We start from the raw sequence: 18,914 nt of genomic DNA on the forward strand, positions 1-18,914 counted from the left end.
GAACTATACCCACTTTTGATGTTTCATGTTTCACTGTTTGTAGATGTCTTCAACACCATCACTTTAACTTTTAGAGGTACTTTTTTAAAAAACCCATCTAAGGACAAGTGCTGCGAATTAGCTGTTGCTATTGCACTATGATGCAAACAGGGGACTGCTGTTTTGCTCAGTTTGTCTATGTTGATGTGTGTCTGTCCCTACCAAATAAACTCAAATAAAAAATAAATAAATCAGGAATGTAACTTACATGGTGTAGAAGAGTATCCCCAATGACAGTGACAGAAAATACTCTGCAAAGTACAGAGCGAGAGAAAGAGGAAGAACGTTACCTTATAACTAACTAACTTAAACATACCAAAAATAATCATTGGGTTCAAATCATTTTTCAGCGCTCATTATGTAGCTACATTTGCTTTTCGATTATTTGCTGCAGCTGCTTTTCTACTGACAATAAAAGGAGGTAAAGAAATCAACCTGAGGAGAAGATGAGCTGCAGCAGAGAGAGAACCGTTACAGGTCTGATAGAAGTTAGACTTCAAGGCTTTTTACAGTGTTTTCCTCATTTCACTTTGCCTTTTGTAGATCAGGTGATTTCTAAGAAGATCTCACTCATTTATTCACAAAGGTTTGAGTTTTTATGAGACACAGCAACAATCTTCTAAAATCTAAGCTTGTAAAACTGTTGTCTCGTTTACTTTTTAGACACGTGCACTTTCTCTCTTTAGACACTGAATTTTATCCCGTCAAATTCTTTCTTTTATTTTTTTACTTTAAAAACAACAGAAAATATGAATCTGCATAATTCATCTTATTATTAATAATAATATTAAGGTTATTTTTTTAACCTGCAAAAAATAACCTGTAAAAAAAATTCCCCTGCAGATTTGAACTGCAAAAATTAGCTGCAAAAAATGGTCTGCAAATGCAAAAGCTGGACTTTACTGGGGTTGCTGGCTGAGTGGCAGCGCCTGCTGATTTGTGACGTTACATTATGAAAGTTTATGAAATGGATCATTTTCCAGACACCAAAAAATCTGCTGTGTGAGTTTTTTAAGCGGTTGGACTGTTTTTAGAAATAGAGACTCAGATGGGAGTTCAAAAATGTGCAAAATTTGAATTTTGCATATACAGTACAGACCAAAAGTTTGTACACACCTTTTAATTCAATGAGTTTCCTTTATTTTCATGACTATTGACATTGTAGATTCACACTGAAGGCATCAAAACTATGAATAACACATGTGGAAATATGCACTAAACAAAAAAGTGTAAAACAACTGAAAATAGCCCTTATATTCTAGTTTCTTCAAAGTAGCAACCTTTTGCTGTGATTACTGCTTTGCACACACTCTGCATTTTCTTGATGAGCTTCAAGAGGTAGTAACCTGAAATGGTTTTCACTTCATAGGTCAACCTGCCCTGTCAGGTTAATAAGTGGGATTTCTTGCATTATAAATAGTCATGAAAATAAAGAAAACCCATTGAATTAGAAAGGTGTGTCCAAACTTTTGGTCTGTACTGTATGTCAAAATATCAAAATACAAAGTTGTGTTTTACATTAAACAGTAAGAAGTAAAGAAAAAAATTGTTAGTATACATAAAGCAATAACAATATTTTAATATATATATATATATATATATGTATATATATATATATATTTAAATATGTTTTTTAAATACATATTTTAAATATTTAAAAAAATTAAATATATATAATATATTTTTAATGTATTTTTAAATATCCATCCATCCATCCATCCATCCATCCATCCATCTTCTTCCGCTTATCCGAGGTCGGGTCGCGGGGGTAGCAGCTTCAGAAGGGAGGCCCAGACTTCCCTCTCCCCAGGCACTTCTTCTAGCTCTTCCGGGGGAATCCCAAGGTGTTCCCAGGCCAGCCGAGAGACATAGTCCCTCCAGCATGTCCTGGGTCTTCCCTGGGGCCTCCTCCCGGTGGGACGTGCCCAGAACACCTCACCAGGGAGGCGTCCAGGAGGCATCCTGACCAGATGCGCGAGCCACCTCAACTGGCTCCTCTCGATGTGGAGGAGCAGCTGCTCTACTCTGAGTCCCTCCCAGATGACTGAGCTTCTCACATTATCTCTAAGGGAGAGCCCAGGCACCTACGGAGAAAACCCATTTCGGCCGCTTGTATCGGCGATCTCGTTCTTTCGGTCATGACCCAAAGCTCATGACCATAGATGAGGGTGGGAACGTAGATCGACTGGTAAATCGAGAGCTTCGCTTTTTGGCTCAGCTCTCTCTTCACCACGACGGACCGGTACAGCGCCCGCTTGACGGCAGACGCTGCGCCAATCCGCCTGTCGATCTCCTGCTCCTTTCTTCCCCCATTCGTGAACAAGATCCCGAGATACTTGAACTCCTCCACTTGGGGCAGGACATCCCCCTTGACCCAGTGAAGGCACGCTACCCTTTTCCGGCTCAAGACCATGGCCTCGGATTTGGAGGCACTGATCCCCATCCCGGCCGCTTCACAATCGGCTGTGAACCGCTCCAGCGAGAGCTGCAGATCACGACCTGATGAAGCCAAAAGGACCACATCGTCCGCAAAAAGCAGAGATGAGATCCTAAGGCCACCAAAACGGATCCCCTCAACACCTTGGCTGCACCTAGAAATTCTGTCCATGAAAGTAATGAACAGAATCGGTGACAAAGGACAGCCCTGGCGGAGTCCAACTCTCACTGGAAACGAGCCCGACTTACTGCCAGCAATGTGGACCAGACTCTGACACCGGTCATACAGGGACCTGACAGCCCGTATCAAAGGGCCCGGTACCCCATACTCCCGGAGTACCCTCCACAGGGCTCCCAGAGGGACACGGTCGAACGCCTTCTCCAAGTCCACAAAACAAATGTAGACTGGTTGGGCGAACTCCCATGCACCCTCCAGGACCCTGCCGAGGGTGTAGAGCTGGTCCAGTGTTCCACGACCAGGACAAAAACCACACTGCTCTTCCTGAATCCGAGGTTCGACTATCCGACGGACCCTCCTCTCCAGGACCCCTGAATAGACCTTGCCAGGGAGGCTTAAGAGTGTGATCCCTCTATAATTGGAGCACACCCTCCGGTCCCCCTTTTTGAATAGGGGGACCACCACCCCAGTCTGCCAATCCAGGGGAACTGCCCCCGATGTCCATGCGATGTTGCAGAGTCGCGTCAGCCAACACAACCCTACAACATCCAGAGCCTTAAGGAACTCCGGGTGGATCTCATTAACCCCCGGAGCCTTGCCACCGAGGAGCTTCTTAACCACCTTGGTGACCTCGTCCCCAGAGATTGGAGAGCCCAACCCAGAGTCCCCAGGCTCAGCTTCCTCAAAGGAAGGCATGTTGGTGGGATTGAGGAGGTCTTCGAAGTACTCTGCCCACCGGCCCACAACGTCCCGAGTAGAGGTCAGCAGCACACCATCCCCACTATAAACAGTGTTGGTGCCGTACTGCTTCCCCCCCTTGAGACGCCGGATGGTAGACCAGAATCACCTCGAAGCCGTACGGAAGTCTTTCTCCATGGCCTCTCCAAACTCCTCCCACGCCCAAATTTTTTCCTCAGCAACCACCCGAGCCGCATGCCGCTTCGCCCGCCGGTACCCATCAGCTGTTTCCGGGGTCCCACAGGCCAAAAAGGCCCGATAGGACTCCTTCTTCAGCCTGACGGCATCCCTCACCAAAGGTGTCCACCAACGGGTTCGAGGGTTGCCGCCGCGACAGGCACTGACAACTTTGCGGCCACAGCTCCGATCGGCCGCCTCGACAATGGAAGCACGGAACACGGTCCACTCAGACTCCATGTCCCCCACCTCCCCCGGGACATGTTCGAAGTTTTGCCGGAGATGGGAGTTAAAGCTCCGTCTCACAGGGGATTCCACCAGACGTTCCCAGCAGACCCTCACAACACGTTTGGGCCTGCCAGGTCTGACCGGCTTCCTCCCCCACCACCAGAGCTAACTCACCACCAGGTAGTGGTCAGTGGACAGTTCCGCACCTCTCTTCACCCGAGTGTCCAAGACATACGCCCGCAGATCCGATGAAACGATGACAAAATCGATCATTGAACTGCGGCCTAGGGTGTCCTGGTGACAAGTGCACATATGGACACCCTTATGCTTGAACATGGTGTTCGTCATGGACAATCCAAGATGAGCACAGAAGTCCAACAACAGAACATCGCTCGAGTTCAGATCGGGGGGGCCGTTCCTCCCAACCACGCCCCTCCAGGTCTCACTGTCATTGCCCACATGAGCGTTGAAGTCCCCAGGCAGAACTAGGGAATCCCCAGGAGGGGCACTCTCCAGTACCCCCTCTAGGGACTCCAGGAAGGGTGGGTAATCTGAACTGTTGTTCGGCCCGTAAGCACAAACGTCAGTCAGGACCCGTCCCCCCACCCGTAGGCGGAGGGAGGCTACCCTCTCGTTCACCGGAGTAAACCCCAATGTACAGGCACTGAGATGGGGAGCAACAAGTATGCCCACTCCTGCCCGACGCCTCTCACCTTGGGCAACTCCAGAGTGGAAGTATGTCCAGCCCCTCTCAAGGAGACTGGTTCCAGAACCAGAGCCATGCGTCGAGGTGAGACCAACTATTTCTAGCCAGAACCTCTCAACCTCACACACTAGCTCCGGCTCCTTCCCCACCAGAGAAGTGACATTACATGTCCCAAGAGCCAGCTTGTGCAACCGAGGATCAGACCGCCAGGGTCCCCTCCCTTGGCCGCACCCATCATACAATTCACCCGACCCCTTTGGCCCCTCTCACGGGTGGTGGGCCTATGGCAGGGGAGGCCCATGTTTCCTCTTCGGGCTGAGCCCGGCCGGGCTCCACGGGTAAAATCCCGGCCACCATGCGCTCGCCATCGTTCCCCCCCTCCAGGCCTGGCTCCAGAGTGGGGCCGTGGTGACCCGCGTCCAGGAGAGGGAACACGAAGTCCAATGGTGCTGTTCATCATTGGGGTCTTCGGGCTGCGCTTTGTCTGGTCCCTCACCTAGGACCTGTCTATCTTGGGTGACACTACCAGGGGCATGAAGCCCCAGACAGCATAGCTCTTAGGATCATTGGGGCACTCAAGCCCCTCCACCAAGGAGAGGTGTTTTTAAATATATATATTAAATATGTTTTTAAAATATATTTTAAAAATATTAAAATATATATATATATATATATGTGTGTATATATATATACTGTATATATATATATTTTTTTTTTATGTAAAAAAAATTCAAATCGCCTCTTTGCTTTGAGAAAGTCTCAAAGCAAAAGAGGTTTTCTTTTGCTTTGTTTGTCTCTGCGTGTGTGTGTCTGTGGGGGTGTGTGTGTGTGTGTTGTAATGGAAAATTTTATAACGTGTACCACACCCCTTTTTTCCTTTCTATTATATAGTCTTATTATATAAATGGTGCAATGCAGCTCACCACATGAGACACTCTAGTGTCATAAAACAGCAGGGAAAAGGTCATTTATGCTCCAGGGTATCACAGTTTTACTTTCCTTATCAGGATCAAAGCCGTTCTTTTTTTTTTTTTTTTTACAACAGGCAAATTGCAAGGTCACCTGTGCTGAGCTCCAGAGAATCCTCTGTACATAACACTCTAGAACTTTACAGCTACAGCTCAGTCAAGTCTCTTTTCTCTTTGTTAGGAAACAAACACAAACGGTGACAACCTTCTGTCACAAAATCTGCTGACCAGAACCTCTAAACGACAGACAGAATCAACTGTTAGACTTGAGCGACTCCTTCAAATTTCTTTCTTTTCAGTGTTTTCCACTTTTCTTTCACCTTTGAAACCCACATGTTTTATGATAAGTCTGGATTCTTAAAACCTGTTTCCTTTTCCCTGTTTTCTGTGTTGAGTTAGGAATCAGTGGCGGCAGGTGGAGTTTTCTCCAGGGGGCGCTAAAAACTACAAAATAGACATCTATCCAGACATAAGCTAAGATTTCACAGCAGTGTATTTACATGATTTGATAATAACAAAAGCAACATCATGATGTCATGCTAACTCTGGGGTTGAAGTTAGGGACAATTTTGATAAGATTCTTCTCCATAGAGACCACGGCCAATGCTTTGAGACAATCCATTTAATAGCAACGATTCATTTTCTTGATAAATACTTTTACGTTGTTATAGCTCCTTCTGTATTCCTCCCAGCAGAACCCTGGTGTCTGTTGCTTGAAAGACTCTCCTGTTCTGCAGGAAACACCCTGATAAAAGATATTGGGCTCATTGTCAAGCACAAGTGAAAGTGAAAACGTTTTCTGCAAGTAACTCTTTCATGCAGCAGCTTCTCTAACTGAGCCAGCCACAGCAGCAGCTGCAATAACACAGAAAAGGTAACAATTGAGCTTTTTAACTACACTGCTCAAAAAAATAAAGGGATCACTCAAATAACACATCCTAGATCTGAATGAAAGAAATATTCTCATTGAATACTTTGTTCTGTACAAAGTTGAATGTGCTGACAACAAAATCACACAAAAATCATCAATGGAAATCAAATTTATTAACCAATGGAGGCCTGGATTTGGAGCCACACACAAAATTAAAGTGAAATAACACTACACGCTAATCCAACTTTAATGTAATGTCCTTAAAACAAGTCAAAATGAGGCTCAGTATTGTGTGTGGCCTCCACGTGCCTGTATGACCTCCCTACAACGCCTGGGCATGCTCCTGACGAGGTGGCGGATGGTCTCCTGAGGGATCTCCTCCCAGACCTGGACTAAAGCATCCGCCAACTCCTGGACAGTCTGTGGTGCAACGTGACGTTGGTGGATGGAGCGAGACATGATGTCCCAGATGTGCTCAATCGGATTCAGGTCTTTGGGAACGGGCTGGCCAGTCCATAGCTTCAATGCCTTCATCTTGCAGGAACTGCTGACACACTCCAGCCACATGAGGTCTAGCATTGTCCTGCATTAGGAGGAACCCAGGGCCAACCGCACCAGCATATGGTCTCACAAGGGGTCTGAGGATCTCATCTCGGTACCTAATGGCAGTCAGGCTACCTCTGGCGAGCACATGGAGGGCTGTGCGGCCCTCCAAAGAAATGCCACCCCACACCATTACTGACCCACTGCCAAACCGGTCATGCTGAAGGATGTTGCAGGCAGCAGACCGCTCTCCACGGCGTCTCCAGACTCTGTCACGTCTGTCACATGTGCTCAGTGTGAACCTGCTTTCATCTGTGAAGAGCACAAGGCGCCAGTGGCGAATTTGCCAATCCTGGTGTTCTCTGGCAAATGCCAAGCGTCCTGCACGGTGTTGGGCTGTGAGCACAACCCCCATCTGTGGACGTCGGGCCTCATACCATCCTCATGAAGTCGGTTTCTAACCGTTTGTGCAGACACATGCACGTTTGTGCCCTGCTGGAGGTCATTTTGCAAGGCTCTGGCAGTGCTCCTCCTGTTCCTTCTTGCACAAAGGTGGAGGTAGCGGTCCTACTGCTGGGTTGTTGCCCTCCTACGGCCTCCTCCACGTCTCCTGGTGTACTGGCCTGTCTCCTGGTAGCGTCTCCACCCTCTGGACACTACGCTGACAGACACAGCAAACCTTCTTGCCACAGCTCGCATTGATGTGCCATCCTGGATGAGCTGCACTACCTGAGCCACTTGTGTGGGTTGTGGAGTCCGTCTCATGCTACCACGAGTGTGAAAGCACCACCAACATTCAAAACTGACCAAAACATCAGCCAGACAGCATAGGTACTGAGAAGTGGTCTGTGGTCCCAACTGCAGAACCACTCCTTTATTGAGTGTGTCTTGCTAATTGTCAATAATTTCCACCTGTTGTCTATTCCATTTGCACAACAGCAGGTGAAATTGATTGTCAATCAGTGTTGCTTCCTAAGTGGACAGTTTGATTTCACAGAAGTTTGATTTACTTGGAGTTATATTGTGTTGTTTAAGTGTTCCCTTTATTTTTTTGAGCAGTGTATATATTTAACATAATAGAATAATAATAACTACTGCAGTGTGCGCGAAGCATTACAAAAACACAGAACTGTCCTCAGTGAGACTCCAGTCCTATCGTTCATAATAAAGAGCCGTTCAGAAGAATCGGCTCGTTCGTGAATGTCACATCACTATATTGAAGACTTTGGTCACAGCGTTGTCGCACACATGTGCAACATGTCAGTCATCACCTCCGCACAGTAAGCGCAGTAAATGATAGCTTTATTTCATCGCAAACGCCACATTTTGTCACTGCACAGCTAGCTTTGCTAACTTCACTTACACATAGCTTACCTTTGTTTGAGCTTCCTCAAAGTGACGCTAAAAGTTGAACGTACTCCCCACCGTCTCTGAAAGCGAAGCGCTGCTGAATTCACGTGTCGTCATATGCTTTCTTATGATTTATGTAGGTAAATTTATTACCGACGTTTAGATAGGCGTCTTCTCCCGCTCCGAGACAAACTGCACACTGTCTCAGTGTGCGACTTAAAGGGGAAGGCGGTGGGTGGCTCATAACAGAAACACGTAATTAGTAAGTCGCGTTATTGCTCGGATTTAAATCGGTATGTTTTGCATTTAGTGAAAAAAAGGATGTTGACAAATAAACTGGACAATTTTCTCACAATTTAATGATATTTCCACAGTTGTGGTCTTGACTGGTCTTGAAATAAAATCCTGAGTCCGAGACGAGACCGGTCTCGAGTACTACAACACTATGAATTATGTGTTTTTAATGGAGCTGAGGTTGGGATCATTCATTATGATTACAATTAACTGTACTTATTAATTGCAGAACCAGTTTAGTGTGTGTTAGAGTCCACTCTAAAGTCCGAACACCCAACCATGAGTAAGATTCAACGACGTTTTTGATGGTTGAGGCAGTCTGAAGTCCTACTTTCAGTAGCTCAAACCTTTTCTCATCTGAGATCAGAACCTGTTTTTCCAAAAGGATTAGGCTAGACCATGTGGATGGGATCCAGCATAAACCATAGATGAAGATGATTGTTTTATAAAATAACATTTTCTTGAGCCTCAGTCTGTTATTTTGAAACTCAGTGAGAACATTGACACTGGAGTTCCAGCATATCCCAGGTTTTCCAATTACATTTTTTTTTCTTTAAAGCAAGAGTTTGCATCAGATGAATGAAGATATTTAAGCTGCCAACAGAACAATGATCCAAATTCACAAGAAAACTGCTTATAGAATAGGGGAAACCGACTGAAATTAAGCTTTTAGAATGACCCTTACCTCATTTCGACGGAAAATCAATGAAAAATATGTGAAAAGATTTATTCCAAGATTTTCTGTGAGGAAATTTTCTTGAATATCTAAAATTGCTCAAATATTATAGCAAAAGCCTATTGAGGCTATAAAATACGAGTGGTCAAGGTGCAACTTCCTAAAGACACTGATCCAAATAGTGGGGATAAAAATATGCATTTGAGCCTTCATGCATAATGTCAGACCTCTGTGGATTGTAAAATATGTGTATCCAATTAACATTATGATCTCAATTCCTGTTTCTAAACTTATTGAAGTTGGATGTCGTATGGCTATTTCATCCCATAAAAAGTAAAGAAAAGAACAATCTAAGGATATTTATTTGGGCCGAGTGATTATCCAAACCTCATGGTAGAAAATGTTTAGCATTTTGAAAAGAAATCACAAATGTTTCTTTTCCACCAAGTTAATCTCACAAATTGTAGCAATACTTACAATAAAGACACCAGTGTGACATCAAATCACTTTTATTAGCAATGAATGTCTATAAGATTACAGATCAAACCATAGAAAATTACTCTACAGATTTTCTCAAAAGAGACACTGAAATCAGAAGTACTACAGTTCTCCAATTTCCTACAGTTGGTATCAAAGCTATGACAATTTGCACTGTCAGAATTATCACTGTCCTCTTCAGAAGCTGTAACCACAACAGCAGACACTAATTTATTGTATCTATAAAATACTCACCATGGTTAAAGCACAATTTAGCAAACATAGCTGAAATGTTTTTGTGAACATTTCAGCTAAGTAAAGGAAAGTCAAAGGAAATCTGTTGTTTTACATCACTGTAAAACATTTGAAGGTGGCATAACTTGAAAATGAAAGTTCACTTGCTGTGTTGAAAATTTAAATAAATTCAACTGGAAAACTGTTTTTGATTTAAGTCAGAAATTAAAGTTCAAGTTGATAGATAATTTAAAACAGTTATTCCACATCATAAATGCAAGAAAACTGCCTTCACCTAGTTACACGTTTGGATTATTTTCACTTAAATTATTTGAATCATTTTAAGTTCTTGGATTTTTAATTCTTGGTTCAATTTACATGAACAAAATAATTGATCTGATAATGGATTTTATTAAACACTATACTGAATTTTGCTGGGTGACATTTATTTTGAAAAGAGATGAAGTAACGTTAAAACACATTATCTTCACACATTGCAAACTGACAGTTCCATTAAAGTCAATATTTGCTTTCATAACATAAGAGACAAATCAATGTATCACACTTCCATCTCATCCACGTTGCAACCCAGGACACAAACACATGCCCCTAAGCATCCTGGGAAATATAAATAGTCCACTCCCAGTAACTGCTGCAATATAACCAAACATGGTTTAGGCCAAATGTGCCTAAACCATAATTAGGCACGTATTGAATGAAGGTGAATTGTATTCCTAAAATGTGCCTAACTTGTGTGTGCCAATTTTAAACGTGTTGGACTTGTTCAACAAGTTTTGAAAAAGTCCAACAAGTTTTCTGTTGATAAAAAGATGTTTGAGGTTAAATTTTTACATTTTTGTATCTGTGGTAACAATCTGTTAGACATTTGTAGTGTTAAATATTTGGACTGAAACATCATGGTGTGTACATACAGACTGAACTAGCCATATTTTTTTCTGGTTTTGTACAGCCCATAAAAAAGTCATCCTGGTTCTGATGCACCACACCCGAGATCCAGACTACTCCACCGCTGGGAGGAGCTGGTCAGAAGTCTATCCGAACGTCGACTTAGAAGTTCATGTCCTCTTCCATGAAAGTGTGTCAGGGTTACTAACCTGTTCTAAAAACACAGATGCAGTCTATCAAATGCAAACGTATTTTCAACCAAGTGGAACTAACCCTCTGCTTAGGTTACTTTTGAATTTGTGTTGTTGTCGGTGTTGTTGTACTTTTTGAAGGTGAAAGAAAATCAGCAAACGGAACCAATTAAATCAGAAAGTAATATTGTTCAGGATTAATGTCTGAGTTCCTGTTTGTACAAATGGAAACATGTACGGAACAAGAAGGTTTGGGGTTCAAATCCTAGAGTTAGCATGTTAGCATGTTTCTCTCCAGGTACCAAGACTTTCTTCTAAAGTCCAAAAAATCATGAATGTTCCATTAAAATGTGTTCATGTAATTTGTTCAGTCATTTATGAATTTTTCTGGTTTAAATGTGCAAACAAAGTTGAATTTAAATTCCCAATGTCTTTAATCTATACAGGCTTTTCTCACTGATCTGTATGGGTGTGTTGGATTGTGTTGATGTTTTTTTGTGAAGGGCCTTCAGACACGTGTTGTGTATAAAAAATGGAAATGGGTTAAAATAGACAGAACTGCAACGGATTTTAAGACATGTAACAAACATCCACTTATAAATGTTTTGACTGTTGAATAATAGAATTGTATTAATAAGTAGTCTAATATCTTCTGGTTTTCAATTATTGCTTTGGTGGCTATGTTGCTGTTTTGATGCGATGCATGTAGCTGTAGGCGTTTCAACATCAGTATATTCTCAGCTTTTGTCTACTTTGAATGAAGGTAAATTGTACTCCGTTTCCTAGTTAAATAAAGGTGTAAATAATTAAATACATTTCTTTCCTTTTTTTCAAAAATTTCATCATTGTGGAAAATATTGGATATTTCGAACTGAAATTTTCTTGTTTTTCCAGAAAGATTCTGAGATTAATCTCAAAATGTCTGTTTTTTTCTCATCTACTGTGGCTTTTATATGCTGTCATCATTTTTAATAGAGATAATTATAAGGTCTGTAACTAATTGCATTTTAATGAAAAACTATATACTGATAAGCATCATTTTCTATTCAGAAACTCTTTCTGTTATTAATTATTTAATAAATAGATATTTAGACTCAACAACAATGCTATATATTGTTCTAAAATGTTACTTAGGTTATTGCTAAAGTACCATTCATCTTTTAAGTGCATCAGGAACAACTGATCATTCATGTAACTTATTTGAAAAAAATACTTCTTTAGAAATATGGACACTGATATCAGTGTTGTGGACGTCGGTGCTCATGTTCAGCACTGAGATGCTCTTTCAGACTTGAATAGCTTCATGGACAGTCCAACTCCTCTTAGCACAACTTCAATACAACAGTAGTCTTTTCCTGTGTTACTTGAAGATAAGCGGCTTTGTTGTCCACGCTTGTTACTTCCTCAGACTCCAACTCATCTCAGCTCTTTGTCCGTGAAGTCATGTCCCAAATCAATCATCCGTCTCACCGCTCTCAGGATCAAAGTATCAACATCTGAACATGTTTGGATTTCGTGACTATAGTTCTTCACAGGAAGGATGTGGCTTTCTGGAATCCCCAAGCTTGCATGTAACTCAGAAATCTACAGAAAAAAATCAAACATTTGTTTTCTTTTTGAGTCAGTTGTTAAAAGTGATTGAGTTTCTTAAAAGTCCAACTGAAACTTACTTTTTTCTTTAAATTCTTGCTCCTGGAGACATTTCTTAAATTAATCTTGGTATCATCACACGCCTCGTCAATGTTTGTGAGAACAGCCAGTTGAGGAACACCTATGGATACAGAAATGCATCTGTTATGAGAAGAGTGACATTTATATTAAAGCTGAGGAAAAAAATATTGCCAGTAATTCAAGTCAAACTCACATCCAGAATCATTATGACAGGGTGAGATTTTTTTATGTCATTATTTCAGCCTGTGGCTCAAGAAGCAAAATGTAGTGAATGCCTTCAACTCATCTACATTGTTGATTATGGTGTCACTAATATTCCTCTTGGCAACAATCTATAGATCACACAAGGAGTTTAGATGAAAACAACTGATAGCCATAATATATGGCTATCAATGTGTCCAGTCGGTGGCGCTGTAACACGGCCACAAAATCAGACAAAAATGCAGAACCTACCATGTTTGCTATTCGTGAGAGTGAGGCGAATGCGGCACAAACAGAGAGAGATGGAGCTACAAGACATGGCTGACATGAAACTTTTAAAACTCTGGAGACCTGGTTTCAAAAATGACAATTTCTGGTCTCCAAAGACACCAAATCCATGTGGTCGAACAGAATAAACCTAAAAAAAAAACCTCTGGCAGATGCACCTAAAATGGTCTATATGTGGGTTATTCTATATAAATCTGTTTGGTATCAGCTTCACTTTTGCACTGAATTACTGAAATGAATCCCACTTTCCATGATAATCCAAGTTAAGTTTAATATGGATCAATTTAGACATTTCTTTTCCAGCAAGGTTCTTTTTTCTTGAATTATTAAAAAATAAACATACTTCTGTTTTTGTTTTTTAATTAATACTCTTCTCCAGGTTATGGTTTGTTTCTTACCCAATTTCTGAGCAGCGTCTCCGATGTCCCTCAGTTTCAGTAAAATGGAGGACTTAATTTCTGGTGCATTCGCATTATGAACACAAACCATAACATGGACTCTGTCATTTAGAGATGGGGATGAGTTGTAGCCGGGATCCCAATTAGACAGTGGAGCCAGCGGATTAAACTGTAAAATGTAAAATAATGGTCATTTATGAATCTAAGGATTTGACAGATAAATTAAGCTTTTACTGTTTTGCTGACAATGTTACTAGAAGTTGGAAGGAATAGGAATTTTTAGCTAAATATACCTTGTAGCCCTCCTTTACGTGCCCCATCATAGCCAGCTTGATGTCGTGAGTGTGGATTCCTCTTCCATGTCCTTCCTCCAGGCCCATGGTGTCATTCAACACAAGGCAGTGATAGTTTCCTTTGCCTCCTTTTCGGATTCTATGAGTTAAATACTAACAGACAATATGTCAGAAAACCATCAAGACAAAAAAAACAGCAAAAGAAAACCACCAATGTACTAAATGAACTACTGACGTTTCTCCCTCGCTCCTTAGTTCAAGCATTATTTTCTGGGACAAATAACAAATGATCAAAAATCTTGTGTTATCAGACATAATGTAAAATTTATATCAACCAGTTTAGGGCAGGTTTCTCTGAACATTTTTAGAAGAGTTAAGGGGCTTCCAGCTTATTGGAGATGGTTCTAAAATATGTGCTTACTATAATTATAGGTTTTAATGTTTGAAATTATGTCTGTAACCGTTTCTGTGTTGCCCCCCGGACAAACTTATTCATGTGATTTTAACTGTTTTTCATATTTAATCTAAACACTGCAACTGTGAAATTGAGGTTTTTGGGACATTAGCAGAACATTAACAAATGATGGTTTCCAATTTAATTAAACAATTACATTTTTGAACGACATAATCCTTTCCTTTTAGCTTAGGGGAAAGGGTCGGAGGTCAATATTTAGCTGGGTTAAATATTGACCCAGCTTCAGATACCTTCCTCTGAAAGGTATCTTTCGACCGCTAAAATCTGATGCCACTCCATTTAGGAAGCTCCTGTCTTCTTCAGTGGTTCTCAGTGCAGCGCCCCCACAGACGAGGAGGTTTGTAAAGAGTCGGTATCATTTGACACAGAGCAGTGTGAACGTGAACCGCACCAGCTGAAAATGTAACAAATGTCGCAATTTTGTCCAAGACTACTGGAGTATCAGGTATGAAAACACTCTCTCCTCCTTTTGAATTTTGTCTGTGTCAATGTCATCTGCTGGCCATAATAGGTATTACGGCATGATTGACTTACTTAATGTAAATAAAGGCAGTCAATCATGTTTTTCTTTAATTGGAAAACAATATCTGTTGAAAATATCCAGACAAATGTAGCCTGACCTTTAGTCTCTTTCACTTGTGAAACTTCGCAGATGAAGCTTATTGGACCATCGACATATTCATCCTCTCTCTCCCTCAACTGTATTTCAACCAGCATTCACATATTGTTGAATGTTTACATGTACAGCACCTTACCTTTTAAAACCATAAAATATCTAAGTGATACAAGACGGTATCTATTTTGTGTCTTAAAACAAAGAAAAATAAATATTCACCTTCTTGGAAAAACTTTGGCCGGAACTGTTAGCAGCATTGGCCAGAGCTTCACAGGTCACTCTCCTTCGCAAAGCATTACTGACAGAGGTGATGAAGCTGGACTTCCCGGCACCGACCGGTCCATACAGCAGAACTCTGATGTGTCTGACTCCATTTACTGGTTGAAAATTGTCCACATGATGCAGATGTATCTCATGTTCTCTGCAAAAGTGAGGAAATAAAAGGCAAATAGGACAGAAGTTTTACTGGACATAATTAGTTTACAGTACATTAAATGCACTGTTTTAATGTGAATTATATAGAATATTATTTCTACATTTCCTAAGTCTAAATAACTTAATTACAGATGAAGATAATTGTTTGCTAGACGTCAAAATAATGCTAGAGAACCATTAATGGCATGAAAACACATTCACTCACCCCCAGGAAACGTGCATCCAAGGATTGTCAAAAACTGTAAAAGAGAGATTTAGAGTAACTTATTTTCTTAAAAGTCAATCTGCTAAAAGTGCATTGAGCAAATAAAAACAAGATTAAAAATAAGAACGGTGAGTAAAGAGTCTAAGAGGTAAATCACAATGCTCAATTTTATTTTCAGAGATCTTTGAAATCAACAATTGTTTTTTTCCTCTTTTGATACCATTCTATGTAAAGGTGAAAAGATCAGCAGTTCCTGAAATTCCAGGATATCTAGCAGGAGTAACCATGGTACTATCAGACTCACTTAGAATAGAATAGAATTACTTTATTCATCCCAGCAGGGAAATTATTTCGCAGTTACAGCAGCATAGAGACAAGACACACAACAACCACCACTGAGTAGCAATTGTAGACAAAATAAAAATAAAATAAAATATAACATGCTGTCAATATAAAAAGCAACTTAGAGCAGACCTTGCACTTCATCACCCTCTTTCCCACTTTGATGCCCATATTAAACTTTAGGAAGTCAGCTTTCATTGTGAGTTCCTGCTATCTGACTGGTGGATTTGCTCTCTGTGGAAACATAATTGCAAGAGTGTACCTAATAAAGTGGCCGATGTGCGTACCTCTCATGCATGTGATTTGATAGTATTTACTTACGTGGTATTGAAGCTTGTCCTCCTATGGGATGATGAAAATGATGTCTACTCTGATGAAGGACAGAAAAATAATAAAGCATTGTTTAACTTTCAATCCAACATTATGTCTTTTTTATTTACAACAGATCTGGATTTATATCCAGAGATGATAGCTTAATCAGTTCAAGACTATTTTTATTTTTATAACATGAAGTTTAGGAAGTCGAAGAAACCAAGATTGAACAAAAATAAGAGCTTGACATGAAAAAAAACGTTTATTTCAGCTCTTATTTCTTCTTGTTCCGGTTTAACTGGAGACCTTAAAACAGAAAGTGAAGCTTATTCTGTCACGTTTTCGGATTTGGGAGAAATATTCTTGAAAATGAGGCAAAAGCATATTCTGGATAGATATTATCAGGTTGAGTCTAGCTCCAAAATTTAGTAAAAGTATAAAATATTTATTCCGGATGTGTGTGTGAAAAGTACAGGTCGTAAATACACTTGACGGTACGGGTTCGGTTAGTGAAAGCAGCTTCCGCATTAACACCATCAGGTCCGAACGACGGATTCAGAACAGGATGTGTTTCTATGTTCTGAAATGATTTTATAAAATAAAGAAGACAAGTCTTTCCTACCTTTGTCCTTAAATGCCTTTTCTTTTCCATCTTCTTTTTCTTCTTCTTCTTCTTCTTCTTCTTTTCTATTATGGCGGATCACAAGCAACTTTAAGGTGCATACCGCCACCTACTGTACAAGAGTGTGTAGCAGCATTACTTCACATCTATTAAATTCTATTTTTTAATTTTGTATTCTTAAGATAAATAGACAATGCTTTCCTTAATTTGTGAATATCTGTTATGTTTCCTTCATTTCCTAATATACCTTTAAGATTCCATTCATGCCCCATATTTCTAACTATTCTCTTTAATTCTTCCCTTTCGAGTTCATATGACTTACAGTTCATCAATATGTGTTCTACATTTTCTTTCTCTCCACATCTCTCACATTTATCATTATTTTTCCTCCCTATTGTATAAAGCATGTCATTTAAGTAGGTATGACCTACTCTTAATCTACTAATTATTATTTCTTCTCTTCTGTTTCTTTCATTAATGCTTCAAATTCGAACTGACTTTTGTACTTCATATAATCTTCTTCCTTTCTTATCTTCATTCCACATTTTTTGCCATTTCTCCATTTCTTTACTTTTAATAAGTGATTTCCCTTCCCCTTTCCCAAAAGGAATTGAAATTATTTCCCTCTCTAAAGCCCTTTTAGCTAATTTATCTGCCTTTTCATTGCCTTTTACTCCTTCATGTGCTGGCACCCAACAAAACCAAACATCAATGCCACCCCTATATAATCTAAATAAAATATGATGAATTTCTAATACTAAATCTTTTCTATCGTTTCCTTCTCCCTTAATAATCATTTGAGTTTTAATTCTCTTAACTTCTAGTTCATAACTTTATTCATCATGTATTTCATTTCTTGATCTACTTTGTATTACATCAACTCTTTTTATAATCATCAATGAATCAAAATGCAAAATGATGTGTTTCATAATCATCAGTAAATCACATCAGTAAATAAAAATACAAAATAAGTAAATCTGAAAACAAAACAACTTGTTTTATAATCATCAGTAAATCAAAATACAAGATTACTTGTCTCTCTCAGGCCTTTATGATCTGTTTTCTGTGTTAACCTTGCGAGATCTCACCTCTTCATGCCAGTTTTCTCAACAGCCTCCACACATGTTTGAAGATAGTAGTAAGCTAAGTGTGCATGAACTTTTGAATTTTGAAGAAGGTAATAAGAAAATAAAGTCACATATGAAATCTAGTCTTCTACTTATACACTGAATGTAAATATTTACACCGTGTTCCAAATTATTATGCAAGTGATATTTTCTCAGATTTTTCTAAATGGTCAATACAAATGGTGGTCAGTATAATTTTCAAGTCATGAACTATTACCGTATTAATCAAATTTTACTGAACAAAGCTCCCCATGAGAACAATATTTTTTTCCAAAAAAACCTCAAAATGCACTTCCTTTATCTGTACAAACCCATCTTTGTTCTGAATCATCCACAAATCTCTTAAAAGTACGATAACGCTTCAGTTTTTATTAAATATCTAATGTTTTCATATTTTGTCATACGCCACTACACTATCTGATGATTTTCGTCAGCAGAGATCCTATCTCATTTCCATATTGCTTGAAACCTGTGGCCTGCTTAATAATATGGAACATCCTTCTTAAGTAGATTTCCTTTAATTGAGCTCACCAGACAAACTAATCAACCACAATACCATCTAAAAATTTAATAGCACAACAAAAAAAAATTATCTTTATGACATTTAAATCCAATTTGTTGACTAACACATCATCTTTATTTCTTCAGTCACTTTGTTTTCTGCTGCAACTTCTATGGCGTTTACACCTGTTTTAAATGAAACAACTTAAAGATAAAACAAACTTACTATAATCAAAGCCGCTACTGATTTATTTTATTTAACATTAACCCTACTATTTCACCTCATAATTTTTCACTGATATGAACTATAGTAGATTCATATAGTGATTTTCTTCGATTTTCATTCATATCCTCACAAAGTTTTCGAATGACACAGTTTGTCAGAGTAGTTGTCTCCAAAGTCAATCATCAGTTTC

General features: G+C 39.9%; 2 protein-coding genes across 4 annotated transcripts in view; both read right to left on the bottom strand.

Moving 5' to 3' along the window:
* Window positions 1–18,914, bottom strand: part of LOC116722923 (interferon-induced protein 44-like) — a 70,991-nt gene that overhangs the window by 13,517 nt on the left and 38,560 nt on the right. The gene's annotated exons all lie outside the window — the stretch shown is intronic.
* On the bottom strand, window positions 9,698–17,075 carry LOC116722925 (interferon-induced protein 44-like). Of its 3 annotated transcripts, XR_004339858.1 has the most exons (9): window positions 16,871–17,073; window positions 16,258–16,306; window positions 15,595–15,628; window positions 15,174–15,378; window positions 13,864–14,016; window positions 13,571–13,739; window positions 12,683–12,783; window positions 10,455–12,596; window positions 9,698–10,334 (listed from the first exon to the last, which is right to left on the bottom strand). XR_004339858.1 is itself a non-coding variant. In XM_032567347.1 (8 exons), the coding sequence occupies exons 1-8, from the start codon at window positions 16,898–16,900 to the stop codon at window positions 12,429–12,431; spliced, it is 906 nt and encodes a 301-aa protein (XP_032423238.1). In that variant the 5' UTR covers window positions 16,901–16,915; the 3' UTR covers window positions 11,852–12,428. The 3 variants fall into 3 exon arrangements, 2 of the variants coding, with proteins under 2 accessions (XP_032423238.1, XP_032423239.1); XM_032567347.1 differs by lacking the exon at window positions 9,698–10,334 and having other exon boundaries at window positions 11,852–12,596; window positions 15,174–15,375; window positions 16,871–16,915; XM_032567348.1 differs by lacking the exon at window positions 9,698–10,334 and having other exon boundaries at window positions 12,499–12,596; window positions 12,679–12,783; window positions 16,871–17,075.

The sequence above is a fragment of the Xiphophorus hellerii genome, chromosome 7 (genome assembly GCF_003331165.1).
Source record: "Xiphophorus hellerii strain 12219 chromosome 7, Xiphophorus_hellerii-4.1, whole genome shotgun sequence".
NCBI lineage: Eukaryota > Metazoa > Chordata > Actinopteri > Cyprinodontiformes > Poeciliidae > Xiphophorus > Xiphophorus hellerii.

What these genes read in the sequence shown, in the direction of transcription:
- LOC116722925 (XM_032567347.1), bottom strand. Translation starts at nt 16,900, where the DNA reads ATGGAAAAGAAAAGGCATTTAAGGACAAAG. An exon ending in TGGATGCACGTTTCCTGGGG is followed by an intron (nt 15,376 to 15,594) that starts GTGAGTGAATGT and finishes TCACTTTTGCAG; the next exon opens with AGAACATGAGATACATCTGC. An exon ending in GCAAGAATTTAAAGAAAAAA is followed by an intron (nt 12,597 to 12,682) that starts GTAAGTTTCAGT and finishes TTTTTTCTGTAG; the next exon opens with ATTTCTGAGTTACATGCAAG.